At 37.4% G+C, this 25,734-nt stretch overlaps 4 protein-coding genes and 1 long non-coding RNA gene across 6 annotated transcripts in view; 3 read left to right on the top strand and 2 right to left on the bottom strand.

Moving 5' to 3' along the window:
* Window positions 1–25,734, bottom strand: part of LOC135073771 (solute carrier family 12 member 6) — a 419,228-nt gene that overhangs the window by 191,680 nt on the left and 201,814 nt on the right. The gene's annotated exons all lie outside the window — the stretch shown is intronic.
* Window positions 359–2,033, top strand: LOC135073880 (trypsin, alkaline C-like). Its single transcript, XM_063968111.1, has 4 exons — window positions 359–469; window positions 853–1,021; window positions 1,320–1,578; window positions 1,675–2,033. Exons 1-4 carry the CDS (start codon window positions 424–426, stop codon window positions 1,969–1,971), a joined length of 771 nt encoding a protein of 256 aa, XP_063824181.1. The 5' UTR covers window positions 359–423; the 3' UTR covers window positions 1,972–2,033.
* On the top strand, window positions 9,593–11,896 carry LOC135073837 (trypsin, alkaline C-like). Its single transcript, XM_063968053.1, has 4 exons — window positions 9,593–10,381; window positions 10,536–10,704; window positions 11,012–11,267; window positions 11,588–11,896. The coding sequence occupies exons 1-4, from the start codon at window positions 10,222–10,224 to the stop codon at window positions 11,894–11,896; spliced, it is 894 nt and encodes a 297-aa protein (XP_063824123.1). The 5' UTR covers window positions 9,593–10,221.
* LOC135073872 (trypsin, alkaline C-like) lies at window positions 21,693–23,358 on the bottom strand. The gene is made up of 4 exons (XM_063968099.1): window positions 23,247–23,358; window positions 22,705–22,873; window positions 22,147–22,405; window positions 21,693–22,051 (listed from the first exon to the last, which is right to left on the bottom strand). Exons 1-4 carry the CDS (start codon window positions 23,290–23,292, stop codon window positions 21,755–21,757), a joined length of 771 nt encoding a protein of 256 aa, XP_063824169.1. The 5' UTR covers window positions 23,293–23,358; the 3' UTR covers window positions 21,693–21,754.
* LOC135073929 (uncharacterized) lies at window positions 23,451–24,901 on the top strand. The gene is made up of 2 exons (XR_010257728.1): window positions 23,451–24,195; window positions 24,311–24,901. It is a non-coding gene; the product is annotated as an uncharacterized LOC135073929 (long non-coding RNA).

Raw genomic sequence — 25,734 nt, forward strand, 5'->3', positions numbered from 1 at the left:
TTGCTTCGAGAAAAGGATGGTACGGCCGTGCCGCTTTTTTGCTCGACTTGGTGGGGGCACTGCCGTGCCCCCAGATTTTAATAAAACTTTCAACATAGAACCCCGACAAAATATGAAATCATGGAAATCGATTGCCATATCTCTTTCTAATATTATGAAGTTCGAGAAGGACAGGCATTTTCTGACAGCATTAAGCAACTACGCAATGTTGTAGGAAATAATTTTAATTAAATATTAATAAGATAGTCAAATAAATTATAGCGATAACAATAATTTACAGTCTACCAACTAATACCTTATATCTATTGTTACTAACGTCACCAGTAAATTTTTATCGTAAACCAGTAGATTATAGTGATTGTTATTAATATAAATACCCTGGTTAAAATCTGAATAATTCAGTGTAGTGCCGTCATAACAAAAATGCGTACCTTCATCGTTCTACTCTTGGGGCTTGCTGCTGTGTCAGGTAATTAAATTATTTTTAAAGCTGATTTAAATATTATTTTCAATTAAAAAATATTATTTTAGTACATACTTATAAACTTGGCATTGCTCTGACCACTGAGGCTATCGAGCCATGGGGAATTCTTTTCAAGTTCGTTTTAGTCTAAGAGCCAGATAGAGTACTAGTAGTTACTTTTTGAGAGACACTATATCCTACTTGTAAATACAAGTCTCTATAAATCAGGGTAAATACCCTGTCACATGTTATAGCTGAAACGAGCTTAATAAAAGAAACACCCAGCGACATCATCCAGTAAAACTCAAGTAAATTAAAGCTAAAAAGGAACTAAAGATGATTCTCTGAAATGAGTTTTTGACACTAAAGTCTAAACCAATTTCTTACAGCATACCCCAAAAATATCCAAAGAATCGTTGGTGGTTCCGTCACCAGCATTAACCAATACCCTGAGATGGCGTCTTTGCTGTTCTCATGGGGGACCACCGGCCACAGGCAGGCGTGCGGAGGCACCATCCTCAACAACCGTTCCATCCTCACCGCTGCCCACTGCACCATGTGAGTTACACAAAAATAAACCCATCTTTTCATTTTTTCATGATACGTACATACCGATGTAGTCCCTTATGTTGCAAGTGTGCTAAGTTTGTCAATGTAAACAAAGTGGAGTTAAAACTGGAATGGACAACACACATGCAGTGTTTAAATCTTTGAGACGTAAAAATAAGTGTAATTTTCGTAACTAAGGTATTTTTAAATTCACTAATATTACCTATACAGCATTAAAGACCAACAGAATTCAACTCATCATAATGCATCAGAATAAGAATTTTGAATGACAAACTGGTATTTTCAGTGGAGATGCCCCTGCAAGATGGCGCACCCGCGTAGGATCTACCAACGCTAACAGCGGCGGCACTGAACTCGCCACCGTTTCAATCATCAACCACCCGAATTACAACGGATGGACCATCGACAATGACGTCTCCATTATCCGAACCGCCCTTAACATCCCCATCGGCTCTAGCACCATTCAGGCTGGCAGGATCGCTGGTGCTAACTACAATCTTGCTGACAACCAAATCGTCTGGGCTACTGGATGGGGTAGAACTTCTGTAAGTATTTTTTTGTTTTTTTCTGTGACTTCGACAAAAAAAATGACTCTAATTTGAATTACATATTGACCTCGTTGTGTATTTGTTGTAATTCAGTCAGGAGGACCGGCGTCTGAACAGCTGCGCCACGTGCAGATCTGGACCATCAACCAGGCCATTTGCAGACAGCGCTACGCTACTGTAGGCGACACCATCACCGACAACATGCTGTGCTCCGGCTGGCTGGACGTTGGCGGTCGCGACCAGTGCCAGGGTGACTCCGGTGGCCCGCTGTTCCACAACGGAGTAGTCGTCGGTGTCTGCTCCTGGGGCCGTGGCTGTGCCCAGGCTTTCTTCCCTGGTGTCAACGCCCGTGTATCTCGATTCACCAGCTGGATTCAAAACAACGCTTAAAATGCTTTTACTTCACGTTACGGATGCTGATGATAATACATACTCGCTAATTTCTAGAATAATATGTTTTATTTATTTATAATTTTAGTCCTTATAGTCCTGACGCCACCAAAAACACATATAACTTGACAAAACGCACTAATCCCGTCTTCATATTTTTGCCAAGTTAATTATTAATTTCAAAGCTATTAAAAATCAAATTATAGAGTATTTTTACAGAAGTATTTCTTTGAATATTGGTTAGTGGTATTATCTACCTACCCAATTATTTAGAACCACTGCCGCACCTGCAATAAATTATGACACGTTATGTTCAAATGCATTTATTTAACAAAATAGGTGCCATTTTATACAGGTAAATGGTATGTCAGCTTTATATACCATTTTCCTAACACCCTGTACACGATACGAGTAAATGAAAAATTGCGCTCTATTTGTTTCCTATCTGAGCTTAATCTTATCATTTAAAAATAAGAAAATGAACGTGCCAAGAAAACAAAATTGTTTTTGTAGGTATTACACTAAGCAGACAACCGATAATAATTCGTGATAATATGATACTAATTAATAACTAATTATGTGCCAATATTTAGCTTCGTGACAAAAATGAAGATTTTAAGTATAATTAGATAAGATTAAAGGAAATTGAAAACAAATTATAACTAAAGCGATTTATTACACTTCCACTTCTTTTATATTCTAGAATTCTTGTCTAAAACTCGAACTTCGATAACAGACTCAATCAAGTCAATTAAACTACGAGTATACAAGATATCAACGAACAACTATGATCCTAAATAAAAATCATATCTTTGCCACACGTTTCTTCTTAAAATCTCTCATGGAAAAAGTTTGCAAGACACTTTATAGCATAAAAACTGAGCGCTCTGTAAGTGAAGTGTATTTCCGAAGCTTCACTTGCAAAATGAGCCGAGATAAAACAACAATATAACATTAGTAGTTGTTTTAACTTCTGTGATTGTTTATTATACGCAGACGATTTAAAAATCTTCCATAAAATTGACAACAGTGATGATCACATAAAATTTCAGGATGACCTTGACCGCTTCACTACTTATTGTGAAGTAAATAAACTTAGTCTTAGCATTAATAAGTGTAAATCAAATAACCTTTACAAAGAAGCGGCTAATCAGCCAATATACTTAGAAACTCACTGGTGTCAACCTAGAAAGTGTCCAATCCATTAGAGACCTAGGCATAACCTTAGACAGCAAGCTACATCTTGATTTACACGTTGATAAAATAATTAACAAAGCTTTCAAAATGTACGGCTTTGTTATAAGATCCAGTAAAAAATTTACAGAACCTTACACATTTCTTTGCCTCTATAATGCCCTCATCAGATCCCAATTATCCCAGCTCGTTTGCCTCCTATCACATAAAAAAAAAAAAAAAAATTGAGTATGCCGTGCCCATTTGGAATCCTTACTATAGTAAATACAGGGTGTTACTTTGCATTCTTGCCATATTTACAAAGGTTACTATATTACTGATACTGAACACAAATCCGTAAATAAATAATGCCCGAAAAAAATTTTTTTTAATCTTGAGTATTTTATTTTATCGACAATCTGTTAAACACACCACTAATTATCGTAACGCATGCACATCACTTGTTGGCGATGGCGATGGAGACTTTTTTACTTTTTATTGTATTTTTAAATATCTATTGCAATCTATTGTCTTTAAAATGTCTTTTTGACACTTGTAAAAAACTGAGAAATCCATCAATCACAAATCACGTTATAAATAATACAAAAATGACTGAATTGTATTCAAACAACGAATAATTTAATCAAAATGGTGCTTGGAATGTCTGCAAGACGTCTTAGACGAAATGCTTGATGACGTACCCTTAGCGTTACACCAAATGCTCTACTACCAGCAGGATGGTGCTCCCCCACAATAAGGACGTCAAGTGCGCGAATAATACGTTTGGTGAACAGTGGATTGGACGACGGGGTCCAGTAGCTTGGCCACCACGATCCTCGAACCTGACACCAACATTGAAGTAATATTACTACGTATAGAACAGACATCGCGAACAAAATATGTACAGTGCGGGGTGCGGGGCGGGAATTTGACGGACAGCTGTCAGTCAAATCCATGACTATCAAGTTTCATAATTTATGGCGATAAAATCTGCACCAGAAAATGTCGTACTTCATTGATAGGATTGCACGAATAGTGACGTTCCTGCGGTCGCCTCATCATAGACATTGTGAATCGATTGTGAAAATAAACAAATCGGCTAAATTGTGTTAAATTTTCATGGTGCTCAATAGCAAAAAGGTTCAGCTACTTACATTATTTTATTTTATTATATTGTGCGTTTCCTGTAATGTAATCTAAGCTCCCCTCCCTTAGACTAAAATTAGCCCTCCTAGACAAGTGACAAAACGTAGCAGTTGAAACATTCGAAATCACTTCGCTCTGCCGTTTTTTGGTGTTAGTTACTTCACTCTGTGATGCGATTTTAAAATTACAACTGGCGATTCCGAATTCACAACTGAGGGGACTGTGGCTAATCGTGTTACTTGTGCTACAAGTGCGTATGGGCTTCATACTGATGCTTAAGCCATTAATTATTTTTCTTCCCGATTAAAATCTAATGTAATCGATAATCGCCTTGAGAATCGTTAACTGGTATTTTCTAATTCGATAAAAAAATTACCCATCTCTAGTTTAAAACTGTCATCCAACAGCGCACGAAATATTATGAGTTATAGATAATGATACCATTACAGAGGCGACACTTCGTTTACGTTTAGTTTCTGCCTATGGAATTGGATACTGTAAGAAAACATCGTCATCATCATTTTAGCTACTCGACGTCCACTGCTGAACAAAGGCCTCCTCTAATGATTTCCACATCGCCCAGTTAATAGTGGCCTGCACCCAGCGTCTTCCTGCTATCTTCAGTCAGTCCATCTTGAGATTTTACAAAAATTCCCACTCGTCACGGTAGGAACAAAGCTAGGGATGACCCACGCCTTCATTCCAGAACCAATAAAATAACTGAAAGTCAGAAACTTTCAGTTATTTTATTGTCTCTATTGTTGACTATCTCAGTGGTTGAATACACGTATAATAGCTGTGAAGTAGAAGTTACGGGACTATTCCCACCTCTCCTTTTCACCGCTGCATCTCCTGTGTAGCTAGCACCTAGACTAGTTGATTTAAAGCCAAGTTATATCAGTTTTCAGGTAATGACTTAGTGCATCTAAAAATGTAAAACTTTCTAGTTTTTTGTAACATGGAAAAATCTAAAAAGAAGCATCATTTTTTTTACGTTCAAGTGTTTCTAAGAAATTCAAATGGAAGCTTTTGATGACAACGTATTGCTTACTTTTTCAGCTGTCGAACGAATCACTTTTATACTCATAGGTCCTGTACATCGGTAGATTTGGTAAATAAATGAATCCATCCGGACTCAGAAACTAAAAAAATTAAAATAGCTGTAATTTTTTAATACTGGATTTGTCGATTAAATTGATCATATTATTGCGCCCTAACGGGTCGGACACTGGTGACCAGACACACTGTACAATTATTATAATTTTAGCCTATCTCGTGAGCTAGGTGTCAATTTTTAGGGTGATTTACTAACTAACCAGTCGCATACGAACAACAGCAGTGAGATTCAAACAAGTTTGATCCATGATGCCGCACGACTATTGTGTGAGCCCACCCGTAACCCAAGCTTATTTAGCTTAACACAAGGGGCTGGACGGGACTATTAGTAATTTGTGCAATACAAAGTGCTTATAATCTTTAAAAAAATCTTTTTATTGCTGTATTTAACCTTCCTTTCGTATACTAATTTATGCGTCAGTGTCAAGTCTGCGATTTTTATTCTTTGAAATTTTCGTAAAATGGCTGCTGCCGCGGTGACGCCTTGTAATTAACAAATTAAAATTAAATTAGTGTTTTAAAGTGCATAAATGTACAACTTAATGGTAAAAAGTCATTCCTTGATTTTTACTTAATATGTATCTGGAGTTATTTGAACAGTATTTTCGTCTATAGGATGGCATATTTCAAAAAACAAAACTGCACTCAAGCGTGTTGTCACAGCAACCGCTGAGCACATACTAATTGAATTTCGGTCCATGGACCTGTTTGCGTGCCAGAAACAGTCTAGTTGACATGTCTTCTCTAGTACGTAGTACATTATAACTCAATGGACACCAATGGATTTTTAGAGTGACTTGAAACGACTGGTATGCGCAGAAGAGATAAACAGTGTAAACGCGTTACATGAAAGGATTATTTTAGTGAAACTGTGAGACAAAACGTTTATGTGTTGCGAAAACTAAAGGGAAAAACCTACGCTTCGCCGTGCTATACTGTGCCTTCATCAGAATGGAGGACACTTTGAACACTTGCTTCGCAGTACGTAAACTTTGTAAGTAGGAACTTATAAATAAATAATTAATTGTGAATAAGGTGATTTCATTTCATACTTGATTTATTAATTTGTAAAAATAGGGAACAATGTTATAAATTAATTAAAACCCTAATAATTATTACGTATTTTTGACGGTCCTAAGCCCGTAAAGTAGAAAGGAAAATCTGAAATCAACTGAAGAGTACCTTTTTTAAAATAATTATTATGACTGGATAAAAAGGCTGGTACCCAGAGCCATAAAACAACAGATTAATAAGAACTAGGCCACGCCCACTAGGTTTATTCCACTTGCACCTGTAGAACGTGCGAGACAAAATTGGTTTATTCCAATTTGTACTGAAAAACCAAATTTACTAAAATCTTAGTGTACTTTCTTTATGGGAATCTCTTGTTTATCTTAAATAATAGGTATTGTTCCCTACTTTTATCTCTGTGAATATGGCAAGAATGCAAAGTAACACGGTGTATATTGAAAGTCTGGAAATGGTACAAAAGAAATTTCTACGTGCAATGCACTACAGATGTTTTCATAATCGTTTGCCCTATACTGAACTATTGGAGAAATATAAAACTCTTAAGCTTGAGGATAGACGCAAACAACTTGAAGCAATGATGTTATACGATGTATGCCATAATAGATACGATTGTATCCCCATTGTGAACAGTCTGTATTATAATGTTCCTACTAGAACTCATAGCCGATATACACTCGCGAGCAAAAGTATGGAATCACTTACATGAAGTTGTTTCCACGCGATCTTGTGTACTAACGAATTTGTTAGTAACAAAAAAGTGGCACCATTTTAAAGATTAAACTTTAAATTGATACCAAATTCATTTAAATCACACCAGTATTTAAAAAGATATCCCGGCTGATGTGAACAAGTAAGAAAAAGACATGAATCAACTGTTTGATACGTCGCGAGTTGCGGCCTATTTACCCCCTATAAAAGCACGTGTTTTCGGATTTATGCTTTCACACGTTGATCCATACACATCTCCGCTTCTTTTGACACTTTACCTGGGATTCTACACCTTCAGAAGCAGCTCAAATCGTTGCACTATTGCAAGAAGGGCTCAGCCAGCGGGCTGTCGCACATCAGCTCCACATAAGCCAGTCCTGGGTTTCGAAAGTTTTAAAACGCTTTCGGGAGACTGGTGGCTTTATCCCGAGACCAAGTTCTTAACAGCGCCGGTGCACATCGCAGAGGGATGACCGTTTTTTCATGTCAACCTCTCTATGAAATCGTCATTTGACTGGTATCGACGTCCAGCAAGAGCTCAGAAATGTTCGTAGGAAAGCTGTTAGCGAGTGGACAGTTCGTCTAAGATATAAGCAATAGAATTTGACTCCAAAAAGGCCTGCCACAGGCTCGAAACTGACGGCAGGTCACCGATAAGCACGCTTTGAATTTGCTCGTACACATCTCGATGGGAAGTCGAGCAAGCCACCCCTATAAGCCACTGTTTCAGCGAACCAAGAAGAAAAGTTTTAATCTTTAAAATGGTGCTACTTTCTTTGTTACTAACAAATTCGTTAGTACACGAGATCGCGTGGAAACAACTTCATATAAGTGATTTCATACTTTTGCTCGCGAGTGTATTTGCCGATTATTTTCCACATCCCGATGTCGTACAAACGCTGGTAGACGATCACCAATGTATCGTCTAGCTCACTCTTACAATACATACTTTAACTCAATTGATATTATGACACTTCGGCCTTATGCTTATAAAAAAATATTGCTGGAAACATTGCGCAGTGATTAGTGTTTCCTAGTTTACATTATTATTAATTTACGTAGTTTAATGCACGGGCCTGCGGAGGTAGGTGCCGCACCGTTGGGACTTAATTTTTTTTTCTCTTTCCCATTTTTTTTTGTCTGTTTTTTGTTTTACACAAGATGTACTCGACTCGTAGTACTTTTGTAATATGCAGGTAAAGCATTTAAAGGGTTTTTTTTTAAGGTGTGATGCTTGGTTTTGCAGGCCACTGTATATTTAGGTTAATATACAGTGGCCTGCAAAACCAAGAGAAAAGTAAAAAAAAAAAAAAAAAAATTGACCCAACTCCTGGAATAAAGAGGGAAATTCTTTCATTATCTCAGACATAGAAATTTCACTATTTGTGTTTATTGAATTTATATTAACACTCAATATAATTATTCAGTTGACAACATGCACTTCTACACAAAATTGGTTGGGAAATTGAATTAATTACATAAGCTTTAGCTACAATATGTTTTCCCCCATATACAAATGTCAAATTAAGAAATCCTAACACCTTTAAATTTCTCTGATCAGCCGATTTAACAATAATGTCAGATTTATTTAGTTGTTTAATGTAACTCTCTGGTAAGAAATTTAAAGGCACACAAATTATATCCGCTCCTGAGTCTACCAAAAATAATCCTGTTTTGTCAAATTCCTTCACAAAAACATTACATTTCCATACTTTCATGTCAGTTTTCTCTAACATAGATATACAGGGTGTTAGGTAAATGGGTATATGAGCCGACACTAGCCCATGTTAACATGGGCATATAAATGGTATGGTGAAGTCAGAAAATTGATATCTTAATTTTAATTATTTTAATTTTCATACAAATCGGATTTTATAAAATTTATTTTGTATGAAAATTAAAAAAAAAATTATATGAACATGTTAACATGGGCTAGTGTCGGCTCATATACCCATTTACCTAACACCCTGTATAGTGAACGGTTTTACCTTCTTCCAAGTGATTTTCTTTTTGTTCAATTACTTGTACAGTTTTCAAATTTCTACATACTCTTGCATAGTGGCCTCTCTTCCCACATCGATGACAGTTGCTGTCCTTTGCCGGGCAAGTTATCTTACTATAATGTTGAAAGCCACATTTTCTGTTTTGTTCCATGAATTCCTTTTTGATTCTCCCGACTTCCCGCTCCTCATATAATTCCTCTGTTTGTTTGGTTTGTGATTCATGTTGTTTTATAATATCTATGGCCATTTGTAGGGTTAAATTCTGAGTAAGCTGGAGTTTTTCACTTAACTTGCTATTGTTGATGCCAACAACTATTTTGTCTCTCATTATCTCTTCCTTAGTGATCTTCTCGAATTCACAGTTTTTTGCGAGGTTGTAAATTTCGGTTGTAAAGGTTTTTCCAGCCAATTGTTTTCTGTTGTGGAACTTCGCTCTTTCAAATACTATGTTTCTTCTTGGTTCAAAATAGTTTTCAAATCCCTGCACAATTTCCTCGAACGTTTCTTTCTTTCCAATTTGAGTCATCACCTCCCCACTTCTTTCCCCAATGCAATACAACATTAAATCTCTTCTTTCTTCATCCTCCGTTACATTGCATATTTTTATATATTGTCTAAATCTCTGAATCCACCTCGTCCAAGCCGCCGGATCCTCAAAATCCATGGCCTTGGGAGGCTTAACCATATTATTCTTGGTTCCCGACATCTTAGCAATAGTTTTTTCTCACACTCGATCTCTCTCCACTTGCAGTTGATGCTGTCCACCGCTGCCACCATGTAGTGTAGGATGATAATCAATGAAAAGACAGGCTTATGTTCAGCAAAGCAACCATCTTGAAGCCTCGTGCTCGTAGAGAGACCGCGTTCCGCCCAGAGGCGCGAAAAGCCAAAACGTCACTGTCATCTGGTCTGTCAAACTTTCACAGACCAACAATCAATAAATTACAGCACAGAAATGACTTTTTTTACTAAGCTCTTCCAAACTATACACGATCAGTACGCAAAATTGGTGTATAGTTTGTAGTCACAGATTTACAAACAGGCACTACAAAATATACACGAGCAGTTTCCTATGGGTGCGTTCTGGCCATGTATAGAACGGAAAGACGCGACGCTGGCCAAGGTGGAACCCAGCCTTCTGGTCACCGGTAACCTCGATGATGCGGGAGAAAGCTCAGTGAATAGCTTTTTGGCCTCCGGGCCCGAAGATCCCAGCGTTTCCACGCCGAAAGGTACAAACAACAAGGCCTACAAAGCGGTAGTAGCTGTCTAAAACTCTAAAAAGTGCAAAAGTTCAAAATGTTATAAAGTGGTTCTGCACCAGTATCGATACACGAGTAATAGTGTAAAATGATAAAATCACGTGAAATATTGTAAAATTTTCAGCTGCCCCAAAAAGCGTGGAGAGGATCATTGGGGGGTCCCTGGTCAGCATTAGCCAGTACCCGGAGATGGTAGGTCTCCTCTACTCCCTGACCGGCGTAGGTCACAGGCAGTGGTGTGGCGGCACAACCCTGAATAGTCGGGCCATCCTCACTGCTGCCCACTGTACAATGTGAGTTACACAAAAATAAAACCATCTACTGTTTCTTTCTCAGACGAAGTTGCATTGCAGTATACATAGCACTAGTAAGAAGAATGCTTGCATTGAAATTTTTAAATACTGTCAAAAAATTCTCATGTAGATCGTTGCTTTTATTGTCAAAGGAAATTAATGAAAATTTGAAAAAAAAAAAATTACTGCCGAATTTTTTTCATATAAAACGAGCATAACAGTCGTCTTGAACAATAAATTTTTTAAACACATCTTAATCTGAAATTTGAAAAAAAAATAATATTTAAGGTTAAATTATGTTTTCCAGGGAGGACCCCCCGCTTAGATGGAGCGCGCGCGTCGGTTCCAACAACGCAAACAGCGGCGGTACTGTCATTGCGTCGCAACAGATTATCAACCACCCGCAGTTTACGCGCGCTGACTTCAACAACGACATTTGCGTCATCATCACTTCAACCAATATACCCTTCAGCGCCAATGTACAGCCTGGCAGAATCGCTGGCACCAACTACCATCTGGCTGACAATGAGCCTGTCTGGGCTGCAGGATGGGGAACTACTTGGGTAAGTACTAGTAGTAGTACCTTGGCTAACCAGTAACTTTCATCATTGTCGAATGTCGACACTGACACGACTGAGTTTCTTGCGCTGTTTCTTTTCAGCTTAGATATACATTATGGTCCAGAACTCGATCTATTGGAAAAAAAAACAAACTTTTAATTCTTCATGATGTTATAAGGAAAATAGCAGTAAGAGAAGGCATCCATTTGCAAGCACGGACCCCATTGTCATAATAAGTTGCAAAAGAAATATTTCAAGTTAGTTTTTTATCTATGGCTATTCCAGTTCTGTACTGATAAAACCTTCACTATCTTCCTTTACAGCAAGGTGGGTGGAACTCTGAGCAGCTTCGTCACGTGCAGGTCTACTCCATCAACCAAGAGGCATGCAGGCAGCGTTACGCGGTAACTAACAACGTGGTTAATGACAACATGTTGTGCTCCGGTATACTGGACGTGGGTGGTCGCGACCAGTGCCAGGGCGACTCTGGTGGTCCTCTCTTCCACCACGGAGTGGTCGTGGGGGTCTGCTCGTGGGGCCGAGGCTGCGCCCAGCCCCAGTTCCCAGGAGTCAACACTCGCGTCTCCCGCTACACCGACTGGATAAGACAACATGCTGAGAATATATTTTAAGAAATAAATAGACTCCCGTTACACCAACTGATTAAGGCTGAGTTGCACCACCTTTAGAGTTTAGATTAGTTTAGTTTAGTTTAGTTTTAACTTTAGAGTTGAGTTAGGTGGTCGTTATCGATAACAGGTGTTTTTTGTAAGGAGTTTGACAGATTTTTGACGTTTGTTACAGTCAAAGTAAGGTGGTGCAATCCAGCTTACGACAACATGTTGAAAATGTACCTATTTTAAGGCTCAGTTTCTTACTTTAACTTTTACAAACGTCAAAAATCTGTGAAACTCTATACAAGAAGCACCGGTTATCGTTATTATTATGGTTAAAGTTAGGTGGTGCAACACGGCCTAAGAAAACTCAAATAACTTTATTGCTCCTCTTTGGAAAGAAACATTTTTGTAAGTAAACGCTGATAGTACCTAAGTAATTACGCTTTTTATTAAATTATATCATTGCGCCAGTTCCATTCCTACAAAATTAAAAAATGCACAGGCCCCGCGATCAAGGACCCGTTTTCTCCCAACACCACGAATAATAAGGCTGAGTTGCACCACCTTATTTTAACCGTAACAATGACAATAACCGGTGCTTTTTGTATGGAGTTTGACAGATTTTTGACGTTTGTCAAAGTTAAAATAAGATGGTGCAACTCAGCCTAACAGTTTGTGCAAGTAACCGCTCAAGGAGTAATGACTTATCATTGTCATAAAATACAGATATGAACAAGACAGATAATAACTTTATTATCCAGCTACCGATTTGATAATGAACTCGTTAATACTGCTTATAAATTTCGATAATACCATTAGCCTTTTATTACGTACGATCATACCTACATTATTTATTTCCTATTTTGATTTTATCATAATTATTATGTTAATAAAATGAAATAGTTTACGACCACGAGAAGTATTCTGATTCTTCCGAATACTTCTCGTGGTACTTTGACCGATCGATGTGGCATGTGATTTTTGGAGTTAGCTTTTCATGTGCAATGCAAATTAATCTATCTATAGTCTATACTCGTACTTATAATAAATCTGTAGAGAGGTGAATTCTGTACATGAAACATATTTTCAAAATAACTATCAGGGGGTGATTAGTGATCGATACTGATGCCAAAAATGCAATCAGTAAAATTTTTGTCTGTCTGTCTGTCTGTATGTTCCTTATGGAAACAAAAACTACTAGACGGATTTTAACGAAACTTGGTACAATTATTCTTCATACTCCTGGGCAGGTTATAGTATACTTAGGAATTCCCACGGGAACGGGAATTAGCGGGAAAATCCTTTTGTATGAAACATCTAAACCGCTTAAGTAAGACGCTTGAAATTTGGCATGCAGGTACCTTAGTAAACTTAAAGCTTAGTTACAACAGGATATTGCAAAATTCCCACGGGAACGGGAGTTAGCGGGAAAAAACATTTGTATGAAAAAATCTAAACCGCGTAAGATCACAGAATAAGTAATAGTACAGGTACAGAAGGATTACTCCGCAAGACGATTTAAATAAAATGCGAGTCTTGCTACGACGCGATACAGTGGAATTCAGCTCGCACAGCACTACGTACCTACAATTTTATTCACCTACAAGTTTTGTCTCTTTCTATCGCGTGCCTCTGAACTCTTCTTACGCTGTTAGGGTTGCTGTCTAGTAGTTTCTAGTAAAAAAATAATTAATCTACTTATTTGTAATGAGGTACGTATGTAGGTAAGTACGCATTAATTATGGAAAACCTTGGGAGAGGCCTTTGTCCAGCAGTGGACGTCATTTATTTTGGCTGAAACGAACGAACGCATTCTGAGCAATAGTCATGGTAGGTTAGGTTCCTATACTATCCTAAGAATTATTGATTACCTACATGGTCAACATACCTTTCAGCATCTTTGGGAAGCGAAAAAAAAGATAAATCCGGTTGATTTCTTTTCGAATTTAAACACCCGAACGCCGCACAATAATATTTCTTTCTCTTTATGTCCATTTTTAAATAATACTTCGATCATAGAATTAGGTACTACAACGCACGCCAGCGTCCTGACGGGCGCGCGCGTGATACTCGACTGATATAATACCCGCCGGCGGGGCGCTTCGCTGTAGGTAATTATCGGATGTACCGCGCGGAGTGAGCCAGGCCTGGTAAGATAGATGAAGGGGGTAAAACGGGATCCACGCGTACGAAGTCGCGGGCGGCCGCTAGTACTTATAATAAATCTGTAGAGAGGTCAATTCTGTACATGAAATATATTTTCAAAATAACTATCAGGGGGTGATTAGTGATCGATACTGATGCCAAAAATGCAATCAGTAAAATTTTTGTCTGTCTGTCTGTATGTTCCTTATGGAAACAAAAACTACTTGACGGATTTTAACGAAACTTGGTATAATTATTCTTCATACTCCTGGGCAAGTTATAGTATACTTAGGAATTCCCACGGGAATGGATATTAGCGGGAAAATCCTTTTGTATGAAAAATCTAAACCGCTTAATTTAGACGCTTGAAATTTGGCATGCAGGTACCTTAGTAAACTTAAAGCTTAGTTACAACAGGATATTGCAAAATTCCCACGGGAACGGGAGTGAGCGGGAAAATCCTTTTGTATGAAAAATTTAAACCGCTTTTATTATTATTATTATTATTTAAAACAAGTTACATAGCATTTATATTAATGATAACTATTGACGGTGTCACAAAAACCAGTTTTGGTTTTACTGTGCACCGCTGATTCGACATCAGACTCAATCATTCAGAGCATATTATAAAGTTAAATATTTTACTGCGCGCGAGTACCACTCCGGCCGATCATTATGATGACGCGGTGCTATCATGTCTTGTTAGCTCACACGGGGTGATTTTTTGCGTTTTAGTTTCAGTTATTTCTGCTGTGTGAGACAAGGCTAAGAAATAATGCTTAAGTTTAGTTTTTATGTTTTGGACCGTTATTTCACTTTTTAATGTAGCGGGTAATTCATTGATTAATTTAGGTATTTGATATTGCAATAATTGTTTTCCATATACATTTTTGTAGTCAGGCAAAAGAAGCGTAGTGTTTTGTGTGCTACGTGTTTTGTCACTACGGTAGACATATATTTTATAATCTTCAGTGAAAAAGTGTTCACTGAGGAGTAGACATTTAACCTGGTCGTGTACTGGTAGTATTTTGCAATAATAGAAAAGTTCGTGATAATTATTTTCAAACTTAGGTTTAATTTTTTTAGGTACTATGGTTTTTAATAATCTTAGTTGTAGTGTATATATTGAGTCTAGGTGAGTTTTACAGGTTCTACCATAACTGCTAAGACCATAATGAATTGTGGTTTCTGCTAGAGCCATGTATAAGTGTAGAAGTGATGTGTACGGGATTTTACTCTTCACAAGAGTAAACCTAGCCAACATTGCTCGTAGTTTGTCACATACATAGTTTATATGTTCGGTCCATTTCAGTCGATCGTCAATCAGTAAACCCAGGTACTTTTGTGTCTTAACAACTTCAACAGGCTTGCATAAACATTTAGGGGAATTCCCATGCAAACAGGTATGATTATGTGCAAACAGGGTAAGATCACGATCTATTCTATTTTGACTAGAGCTGATATACATTAGTTTCGTCTTGTCAGCATTTAGGACAAGACCTGCATCGTGTGACCATTTAGAAAGCTGGGTGAAGTCCGTTTGCAGTTCCCTAAGAGCCAGGTCAATACTCTTGTTAGCTGCTATAAGGCATGTGTCATCTGCAAATTGATATATTTCGCAGTTCTTGACCGTATTAACTGCATCGTTAACGTAAGTGATATAGTGAAGTGGCCCAAGAACAGATCCCTGTGCCGTGCCATCTGTAACTTCAACTTTAGCACTAACTGAGTCTTCGACCTTAACTACATATGATCTTTCCCTAAGATAGCTCTTACACCAGTCATTTAGTGGACCTTGTATGCCGCAGTCTGTTAGTTTCTCTATCAGAGTTTCATGTCTCAGCGTATCGAAGGCCTTACTATAGTCAATAAATACTATCAGAACATGTTTTTTATAATTAAGATGTTTATAGATACTATCTGTAAATTTTTCGAGTAGTTGCGTTGAGCTTTTTTTAGGCTGGAATCCGTATTGTTCGTCTGTAATTATATTATTGTTTTTGTAGAAAGAATAGATTTGTTTAGAAATAGCTTTTTCTACAATTTTATCTATTGTAGATAGAATTGTTATAGGGCGGTAGTTATCATAAACAGCTGTGCTTCCCTTTTTATGTATTGGCCTAACTATTCCCGTTTTAAGGTCTTTTGGGTATGTTCCTTGCCTGACAGATTCATTTATGAAGTGGGCAATAACCTCAGCTATTTTTTCACCAATGCATTTAAGATCCTGTACTCTAATATTATCAATGCCTGGTGCTTTGTTGTTATTCAACGATCTGATTTCTTAAGTTATAAGTTAGATGCTTGAAATTTGGCATGCAGGTACCTTAGTAAACTTAAAGCTTATTTACAACAGGATATTGCAAAATTCCCACGGGAACGGGAGTTAGTGGGAAAAAACATTTGTATGAAAAAATTTAAACCGCGTAAGATAGATGAAGGGGGTAAAACGGGATCCACGCGTATGAAGTCGCGGGCGGCCGCTAGTAATTAAATAAATAACATGATCATCTTTTTTTTATCAAACTTTTTGAGCAACAAAAATGTTGGCCACTCGATCAATAGAATCTATAATTTATTTTTGCTTTAGTTTCTCCGAATGTCTTTAATTTTAACGTTTTTAGAATAATTATGTGGTTCAGCTTTAGGGTAAATAAAGAGCCACTGAACTGATGATGATGTGTCGCATTTTCCTGTGTTCTGCTGTTTTCATTATCTTCTGCCTATGTCCATCAATTAAGCTGCAGAGTTTGTTCATTTAGTGAATTTTGAGCCAGTTAAATTGTAACTGGCATTCACTCAAAAATGATTAACTCGAAAACAGTAGAGCAAAAAATACGAGCACTTACTCGGGGCGTTCCTTATCCCTATGCATCTACTTATCTCTATATTTATTTCTTTCCTATCATTCTTTCTTCATCATCATCATCTCGTCTGCTGCTGAACATAGGCCTCCCTCAATGCTTTCCATGCTGCCCGGTTGGTAGCGGCCTGCGTCCAGCGCCTTCTTGCTACCTAGTTATGCATCCGTCAGCTCCCTCTGCTCTAGACTAAACAAGATAAGTCATCACTTTCCGCTCTACAGTGTAAGCATTCGTAGAATTGTTATTCACATAAGAGATATGTCAGCAGAACTAAATTGTAAACTCAGTACTGGACGACTGCGATCGCCCACAATATTAAATCATTATTAAATCGCCTCCAACTCGGCGAGGACGTGATCACTTAGTTTAATTAAATATAATCCTTTTTAAAAAGCTTCCACCCCGCTCCCGAAATCTGACTACCTTTATGATGTCGTCGGTCCACCTTGTGGGTGGACGTCCCATGCTGCGTTTTCCGGTACGCGGCCTCCACTCCAGAACCTTGCTGCCCCATCGACCGTCAGTTCTGCGTACTATGTGCCCTGCCCATTGCCACTTTAGCTTGCTAATCCGTCGGGCTATGTCATTGTTTTCATTTCTGATTCGATCTCGTAAAGAAACACCGAGCATAGCTAGAGATGGGTTTCCACCCGGGTAAAAACCCACATGAGGGTAAAAACCCAATAAAACCCGTTTCATTCCACCCGTTGGTGTTTATAGCGGGTAAAAACAAATAATTTCATAATTTTATCAATTGGTATCTTTTCTTTCTTTTTATTGAATTTTTCTCATTTAAGTTTATTAATTACTAGCGGCCGCCCGCGACTTCATACGCGTGGATCCCGTTTTACCCCATTCATCTATCTGACGCGGTTTAGATTTTTTCTACAAATGTTTTTTCCCGCTAACTATACTTTATTATAAATTTTACCAAGGATCCCTAATTTTTTTCAAAATGAAATAATAGCCTATGTCAAATTGGAAGAATGTAGCATTCTATTGGTGAAAGAATTTTTTAAATCGGTCCAGTACTTTTTGAGCCTATTCATTACAAACATACAAAAATAGGTACAAATCTTTCCTCTTTATAGTCTGACCAGGAACATAAAAACCCTGGCATAGAGGCGCGTCAATTGCATTTGATAGTGCAACACTGAGTACAGTCGTACCTGTGTTAAATTAATAGGCTAACTTTATGTATCAGGATTTAGGATTACGGGCTAATTTGATATTTTCATAAATAACGAAAAAAGATTATATTATAGGTAACCTGGTTTAAATAAATTAAATGAAACCATCAATTGAGCTAGTAGGATTTATTTTATTATTCATCAATAATCAAATTCAGAACTACAATATCTGCTCATGAACGCTTCCAACTCGGTACGGAAAGAAAAATCCATAAAATTCAACACTTACAAAGTGACAAAAAACTTTAAAATAGGTAGTTGAAACAAACCACAGCTAATTTTCATAGTGGACTGTACTATACGATAAACATGTCAGTCAATTTGACAACCTTTGTCGGAAACATTATTCAATGAAAATATTGTCCGAACCCTTAGTATTTCTCTTCGACAAATACCTTAACACATTGTGAACCACTTTTCTTTCACGACTATAAAAAGTTTTATTTATTTATTTATTTATTTTATTGGGCTATCAACATGAGATACAGTATTAAACACAATTAAAAAATTAAGCCAAAGGTCTCTAGCTAACTGCTCCCACACAAACGATAACCACAGCATGCATAATATTATAATGTAAGCAACCCGTGAACTTTACACAATACAATAACATATAGTACCTAATTACAACTTTGAATTTAAACAACAAAAAGAAAGCAACAAAAAATAAAAAAATTAAATAATAAGAGGCCTCCTAGATGCATGCCACCAGGGGCACGTCACCCGTCTTAATTGTTTTTAAGAAACCAGCGAGGCTTTGAAAATGTATATCAAGTTCTGGCAACTTCTTGCTGAGATCATTGTACAAACAAATTTTTAGCAATTTAATTCACAAAATCAATTGCACACATTTAAAATAAAGTTTGTTTACTATTTTTTATTATTATTCTGTTTAATGGCTTCAATGGTGCGTATTTGAAGCACACTGGTTTCGCCAATGTCGAGTGTTTAACGAGACACGGTGGACAGTGAAATTTGAAGATTGCCCGGTGATAATTTATTTATTCCATTCTTCATTGAAAGTTTGATTACACTTTGACAGCAATTATTGACATGCAAGGTGACATGTCAATGAAGTTTTCAGTTACTGTTGCCATTAAAAGAAATTAGTACCATTAGTTTTCCGCAACATGGCGAGGGTTTTTATGTTCCTAGTCGGGCTATATAATATTAGTGTAGACTTGGGCAGTGCTACAGTCTCTCCAGCGGTGCCGTATTGACTATCGGTATATCGAGGTGCTGAAGTGCTTGTACAAAAACGCCACCATGTCGGTCCAGGTACAAGACCAGAGCACGAGGGCGATTCCTCTACAGCGAGACGTTAGGCAGGGAGATGTTATGTCTCCGAAACTGTTCACCGCCGCATTGGAAGATTCGGCATAAACATTAACGGCGAGTACATCACTCATCTTAGGTTTGCTGACGATATTGAATTTGTGGTCATGGCAGAATCGCTGGAAGATCTTGGCACAATGCTCGAAGACCTTAATACAGTTTACTGCGACAAAACAAAGCTTATGTCCAATGTCCATGTTGCGCCCTACCCAGTTTCGGTTGGGAGCTCAATCCTCGAAATAGTTGACAAGTATGTCTGCCTCGGACAAACGATTCAGCTAGGTAGGTCCAATTTCGAGAAAGAGGTCAATCGTCGAATTCAACTCGGCTGGGCAGCGTTCGGGAAACCACGCAACATCTTTTCGTCCAAAATACCTCATGCAGTGCCTGAAGAGTAAAGTCTACAACTAAGTAATGTGTGTTACCAGTGATGACTTATGGTTCGGAAACGTGGCCTCTCACTATAGGCCTATACAGAATCTCAAAGTTGCACAGCGTGCTATGGAGAGGGCTATGCTCGGTGTTTCTTTACGAGAACGAATCAAAAATGAGGAGATCCGTAAAAGAACTAAAGACGCTGACATAGCCCGACGGATTAGCAAGCTGAAGTGGCAATGGGCAGTGCACATAATACGCAGAAGTGACATTGGCACAGTTGCTCTGGAATGTCAGCATAAGAGCTTTTACAGGCCAAGAAGTTCAGCTGGTGATGCCAAAGTACCTCTTTGAGGACATTACGATATAAAGTTACAAAAAACAATACCGACTACAAAGTACTTCTGCGTAAACACTTGAAATCGAACCCCCCTTCCGCCCCTGTAACGCATCGTAACAAAACCCCCTATTCCTCCAAATTGCGTCACGTAACACTAGAACGCCCCCTTAGCAACGAATATAACTTCTCACTATAAAAAAATGCAATTTTTGTTTTTACCCACTAGAATGGGTGATAATGGGTAAAAACCGGGTTTTAACCCAAATCACCCAGTTTAACCCAATCGGGTGAAATGGGTTTTTACCAACTACCCATCTCTAAGCATAGCCCTCTCCATAGCATGCTGTGCAACTTTGAGCTTCTGTATAAGGCCTATAGTAAGTGAGTGATCATTCTTTCCTATTTTTTAGAAAAACATGCAGTCCACTGGACATGCTCTATCTATAAAATTACGTCAGAATTAAAATATTACACGTTTCCTATACTATCTAGTCTAGATACATACTTTGTAATGGCTACTATTGAAACACAAAACTAATACTACATTAAACACTAGCGAGCGACACACTTGCTTAGGCCGTCACGTGAGACCAACACGATGTATCAGCAGCTAGTTAGTTTCAACGCCAATAGATGGCGTTGTGTGTCCTTTGCTTCACGGTGTTGTTTTATCTCGGCTCATTTTGCAAGTGAAGCTTCGGAAATACACTTAACTTACAGAGCGCTCAGTTTTTATGCTATAAAGTGTCTTGCAAACTTTTTCCATGAGAGATTTTAAGAAGAAACGTGTGGCAAAGATATGATTTTTTATTAAGATCATACTTGTTCGTTGATATCTTGTATACTCGTAGTTTAATTGACTTGATTGAGTCTGTTAAACAGAAAAGTCTGTTATCGAAGTTCGAGTTTTAGACAAGAATTCTAGAATATAAAAGAAGTGGAAGTGTAATAAATCGCTTTAGTTATAATTTGTTTTCAATTTCCTTTAATCTTATCTAATTATACTTAAAATCTTCATTTTTGTCATGAAGCTAAATATTGGCACATAATTAGTTATTAATTAGTATCATATTATCACGAATTATTATCGGTTGTCTGCTTAGTGTAATACCTACAAAAACAATTTTGTTTTCTTTGCACGTTCATTTTCTTATTTTTAAGTGATTAGACTAAGCTTAGATAGGAAACAAATAGAGCGCAATTTTTCATTTACTCGTATCGTGTACAGGGTGTTAGGAAAATGGTATATAAAGCTGACATACCATTTACCTGTATAAAATGGCACCTATTTTGTTAAATAAATGCATTTGAACATAACGTGTCATAATTTATTGCAGGTGCGGCAGTGGTTCTAAATAATTGGGTAGGTAGATAATACCACTAACCAATATTCAAAGAAATACTTCTGTAAAAATACTCTATAATTTGATTTTTAATAGCTTTGAAATTAATAATTAACTTGGCAAAAATATGAAGACGGGATTAGTGCGTTTTGTCAAGTTATATGTGTTTTTGGTAGCGTCAGGACTATAAGGACTAAAATTATAAATAAATAAAACATATTATTCTAGAAATTAGCGAGTATGTATTATCATCAGCATCCGTAACGTGAAGTAAAAGCATTTTAAGCGTTGTTTTGAATCCAGCTGGTGAATCGAGATACACGGGCGTTGACACCAGGGAAGAAAGCCTGGGCACAGCCACGGCCCCAGGAGCAGACACCGACGACTACTCCGTTGTGGAACAGCGGGCCACCGGAGTCGCCCTGGCACTGGTCGCGACCGCCAACGTCCAGCCAGCCGGAGCACAGCATGTTGTCGGTGATGGTGTCGCCTACAGTAGCGTAGCGCTGTCTGCAAATGGCCTGGTTGATGGTCCAGATCTGCACGTGGCGCAGCTGTTCAGACGCCGGTCCTCCTGACTGAATTACAACAAATACACAACGAGGTCAATATGTAATTTAAATTAGAGTCAATTTTTTTGTCTAAGTCACAGAAAAAAACAAAAAATACTTACAGAAGTTCTACCCCATCCAGTAGCCCAGACGATTTGGTTGTCAGCAAGATTGTAGTTAGCACCAGCGATCCTGCCAGCCTGAACGGTGCTAGAGCCGATGGGGATGTTAAGGGCGGTTCGGATAATGGAGACGTCATTGTCTACGGTCCATCCGTTGTAATTCGGGTGGTTGATGATTGTCTGGGTGGCGAGTTCAGTGCCGCCGCTGTTAGCGTTGGTAGATCCTACGCGGGTGCGCCATCTTGCAGGGGCATCTCCACTGAAAATACCAGTTTGTCATTCAAAATTCTTATTCTGATGCATTATGATGAGTTGAATTCTGTTGGTCTTTAATGCTGTATAGGTAATATTAGTGAATTTAAAAATACCTTAGTTACGAAAATTACACTTATTTTACGTCTCAAAGATTTAAACACTGCATGTGTGTTGTCCATTCCAGTTTTAACTCCACTTTGTTTATATTGACAAACTTAGCACACTTGCAACATAAGGAACTACATCGGTATGTATACGTATCATGTAAAAATGAAAAGATGGGTTTATTTTTGTGTAACTCACATGGTGCAGTGGGCAGCGGTGAGGATGGCACGGTTGTTGAGGATGGTGCCTCCGCACGCCTGACTGTGGCCGGTGGTCCCCCATGAGAACAGCAAAGACGCCATCTCAGGGTATTGGTTAATGCTGGTGATGGAACCACCAACGATTCTTTGGATATTTTTGGGGTATGCTGTAAGAAATTGGTTTAGACTTTAGTGTAAAAAACTCATTTCAGAGAATCATTTTTAGTTCCTTTCTAGCTTTAATTTACTTGAGTTTCACTGGATGATGTCGCTGGGTGTTTTTTTATTAAGCTCGTTTCAGCTATAAGGTATTTACCCTGATTTATAGAGACTTGTATTTACAAGTAGGATATAGTGTCTCTCAAAAAGTAACTACTAGTAATCTATCTGGCTCTTAGACTAAAACGAACTTGAAAAGAATTCCCTATGGCTCGATAGCCTCAGTGGTCAGAGCAATGCCAAGTTTATAAGTATGTACTAAAATAATATTTTTTAATTGAAAATAATATTTAAATCAGCTTTAAAAAATAATTTAATTACCTGACACAGCAGCAAGCCCCAAGAGTAGAACGATGAAGGTACGCATTTTTGTTATGACGGCACTACACTGAATTATTCAGATTTTAACCAGGGTATTTATATTAATAACAATCACTATAATCTACTGGTTTACGATAAAACTTTACTAGTGACGTTAGTAACAGTAGATATAAGGTATTAGTTGGTAGACTGTAAATTATTGTTATCACTATAATTTATTTGACTATCTTATTAATATTTAATGAAAATTATTTCCTACAACATTGCGTAGTTGCTTAATGCTGTCAGAAAATGCCTGTCCTTCTCGAACTTCATAATATTAGAAAGAGATATGGCAATCGATTTCCATGATTTCATATTTTGTCGGGGTTCTATGTTGACAGTTTTATTAAAATTTTTAGTCTGCACTCTGTATTAATTTTAACTGTGGAAACTTTGCTGATTTCTGTCCTATTTTTTGTGTGATTATTTGTCTGTATATCAAAATTGTTTGTTTCCCTAATATAAATAAATAAAAAATAAATAAAAATAAAAATAAAATATCTGTTTTCGCAATATACATTATTACACTTAACTCAAAAAGAATTTGTTGTTGAAACCAATGTTTTTGTCTTTTAAGCTACCTCTTTACGTTGGACAGATGCTACTATGTCATGTCTACGCGGGTTGGGAGTTTAAATAGGTACTCGTATAAGCGGTTGCATATTTTAATTTCGCACATCAGTGCGGTCGGAAAACTACTGATAGTTTTCTGTTTCTCTACGGCCAATAGGTGCGGAGCAGTAAAGAAAAATGTTGCACAAACAGGAAATATTATTCAAACTATTTTCACGCGTACGAAGTCGCGTGCGGGCACAGGCTAGTTGCAGATATTCGAGGGATCCGAGCGAGAAACTCACACATCTGGTGGATACTGGTGGGGATGGAAAAGCCCCCAAAGCAGCCCAAGGTGAGTATAGACTAGCTAGAGTATTGCTGTGTAATTTAACGTAATGTAATGTGAAATGTATCTCTAGTCTATGCAAACCTTTACCTTTAGTCTATATTTGTGTTTTCTTTTGCAGTGGACCACGGTGTCGGATTATAGAATTTATCGGACTATACAGTACTGCCTATTATAATCCGGAATTTTTCAAAGAAGAGTACCTTGTTTACCCAAAATTGTGCAAATAAATATTATAATTTGAATTTGCAAAACGAAATCAAAGAAAATAGTTTTCTGAAAATTATACAATCAACATTAAAAAGCACGTCGGACTACACTGGGGGCGTTAGTTTGACGTTTATACTAAGATTAGTCATAGTATCAATTTTGATACGATCACAATCAATAAATAAGGTTATTTCTTCTGTGACTGAATAAGGATGTTATTCTTGAATGGTTTAATCTTAATCTAAGATACGGTGTATTATTACTAATACATTTAACGTCACTAATTATATTAATGTTTGTCATGTAACACATAATACTCGTAGGTGTTGATGTAAACACATTTTGTAAGTAAAGGCGTCCTTAAATGCCTGTATTAAGATTTAACGCTGTGCGACCTACTCGTTTGTCAGCTGCAGGCATGCCAGTACTAGCTGGCTGACTTAAATAAATAAATAACCATAAACTGTAAATTAAAACAATAAACAATTTTATTCACTTAAAACTGTCTGAGTGATTTTTTTTGTTTATTTTTCCTCTTGAAGGAAAAGGCAAAGGCATTTACCATACCTACAACCACTTCTTTAGGAGTTAGAGTTGAAAGAGTGATTTAAATCTTTTCATGACTCGAGTTATGGATATCCGTAACCGTAACCGAAACTTTCGGATATCCGAAATAAAAAAATATCCGAAACCGTAACCGTAACAGTTTCGGATAGTTTCGGATGTAGGCAGTTTAAATTGTTTTTTGTATAGCATTATTTATGTAAAGGCCTAACAGCCTGATTTACCTTTATAATGCACTCTAGTATCAATTTTTTGGATGGTACTCGTTATAAAGGCAGAAAAGTCCCTGATTTCGGGGCTTGGAATGTTTAGAATATAATTTGTGATAATATAAGGTAGGTACTCTCAATTGCCTTTTATCCAAATGAAAGATATTGGTGGCTTTAAAGGAAGGACGGATAATTGTGAAATTCAGTTTACATATAACTGCCGATGACCATAATACTTATTTACCTACATAATACCGATTGTTAATATTTAAATTTCATCGTCACTATTACGAGAATACGCCATTTAATTGATACGATTAATAATTATCAGGATTATATATTATTAAGATGTCGCAATGTTAAGACTCAGATTATTGGCCTCTAATCTACCCTGTTCCAAATATTCACGAGCTGATAACGAAGTTCTTGGTATTACGTTCCTGGTAAACCTACTTATAGAAAAATAGGATTACTATCAAGTAAACAACAGAAGTTAAATCTATACTAATATTATAAAGCTTAGGAGTTTGTTTGTTTGCTTGAACACGCTAATCTCAGGAAC

This window comes from Ostrinia nubilalis, chromosome 1 (genome assembly GCF_963855985.1).
Source record: "Ostrinia nubilalis chromosome 1, ilOstNubi1.1, whole genome shotgun sequence".
Lineage (NCBI taxonomy): Eukaryota > Metazoa > Arthropoda > Insecta > Lepidoptera > Crambidae > Ostrinia > Ostrinia nubilalis.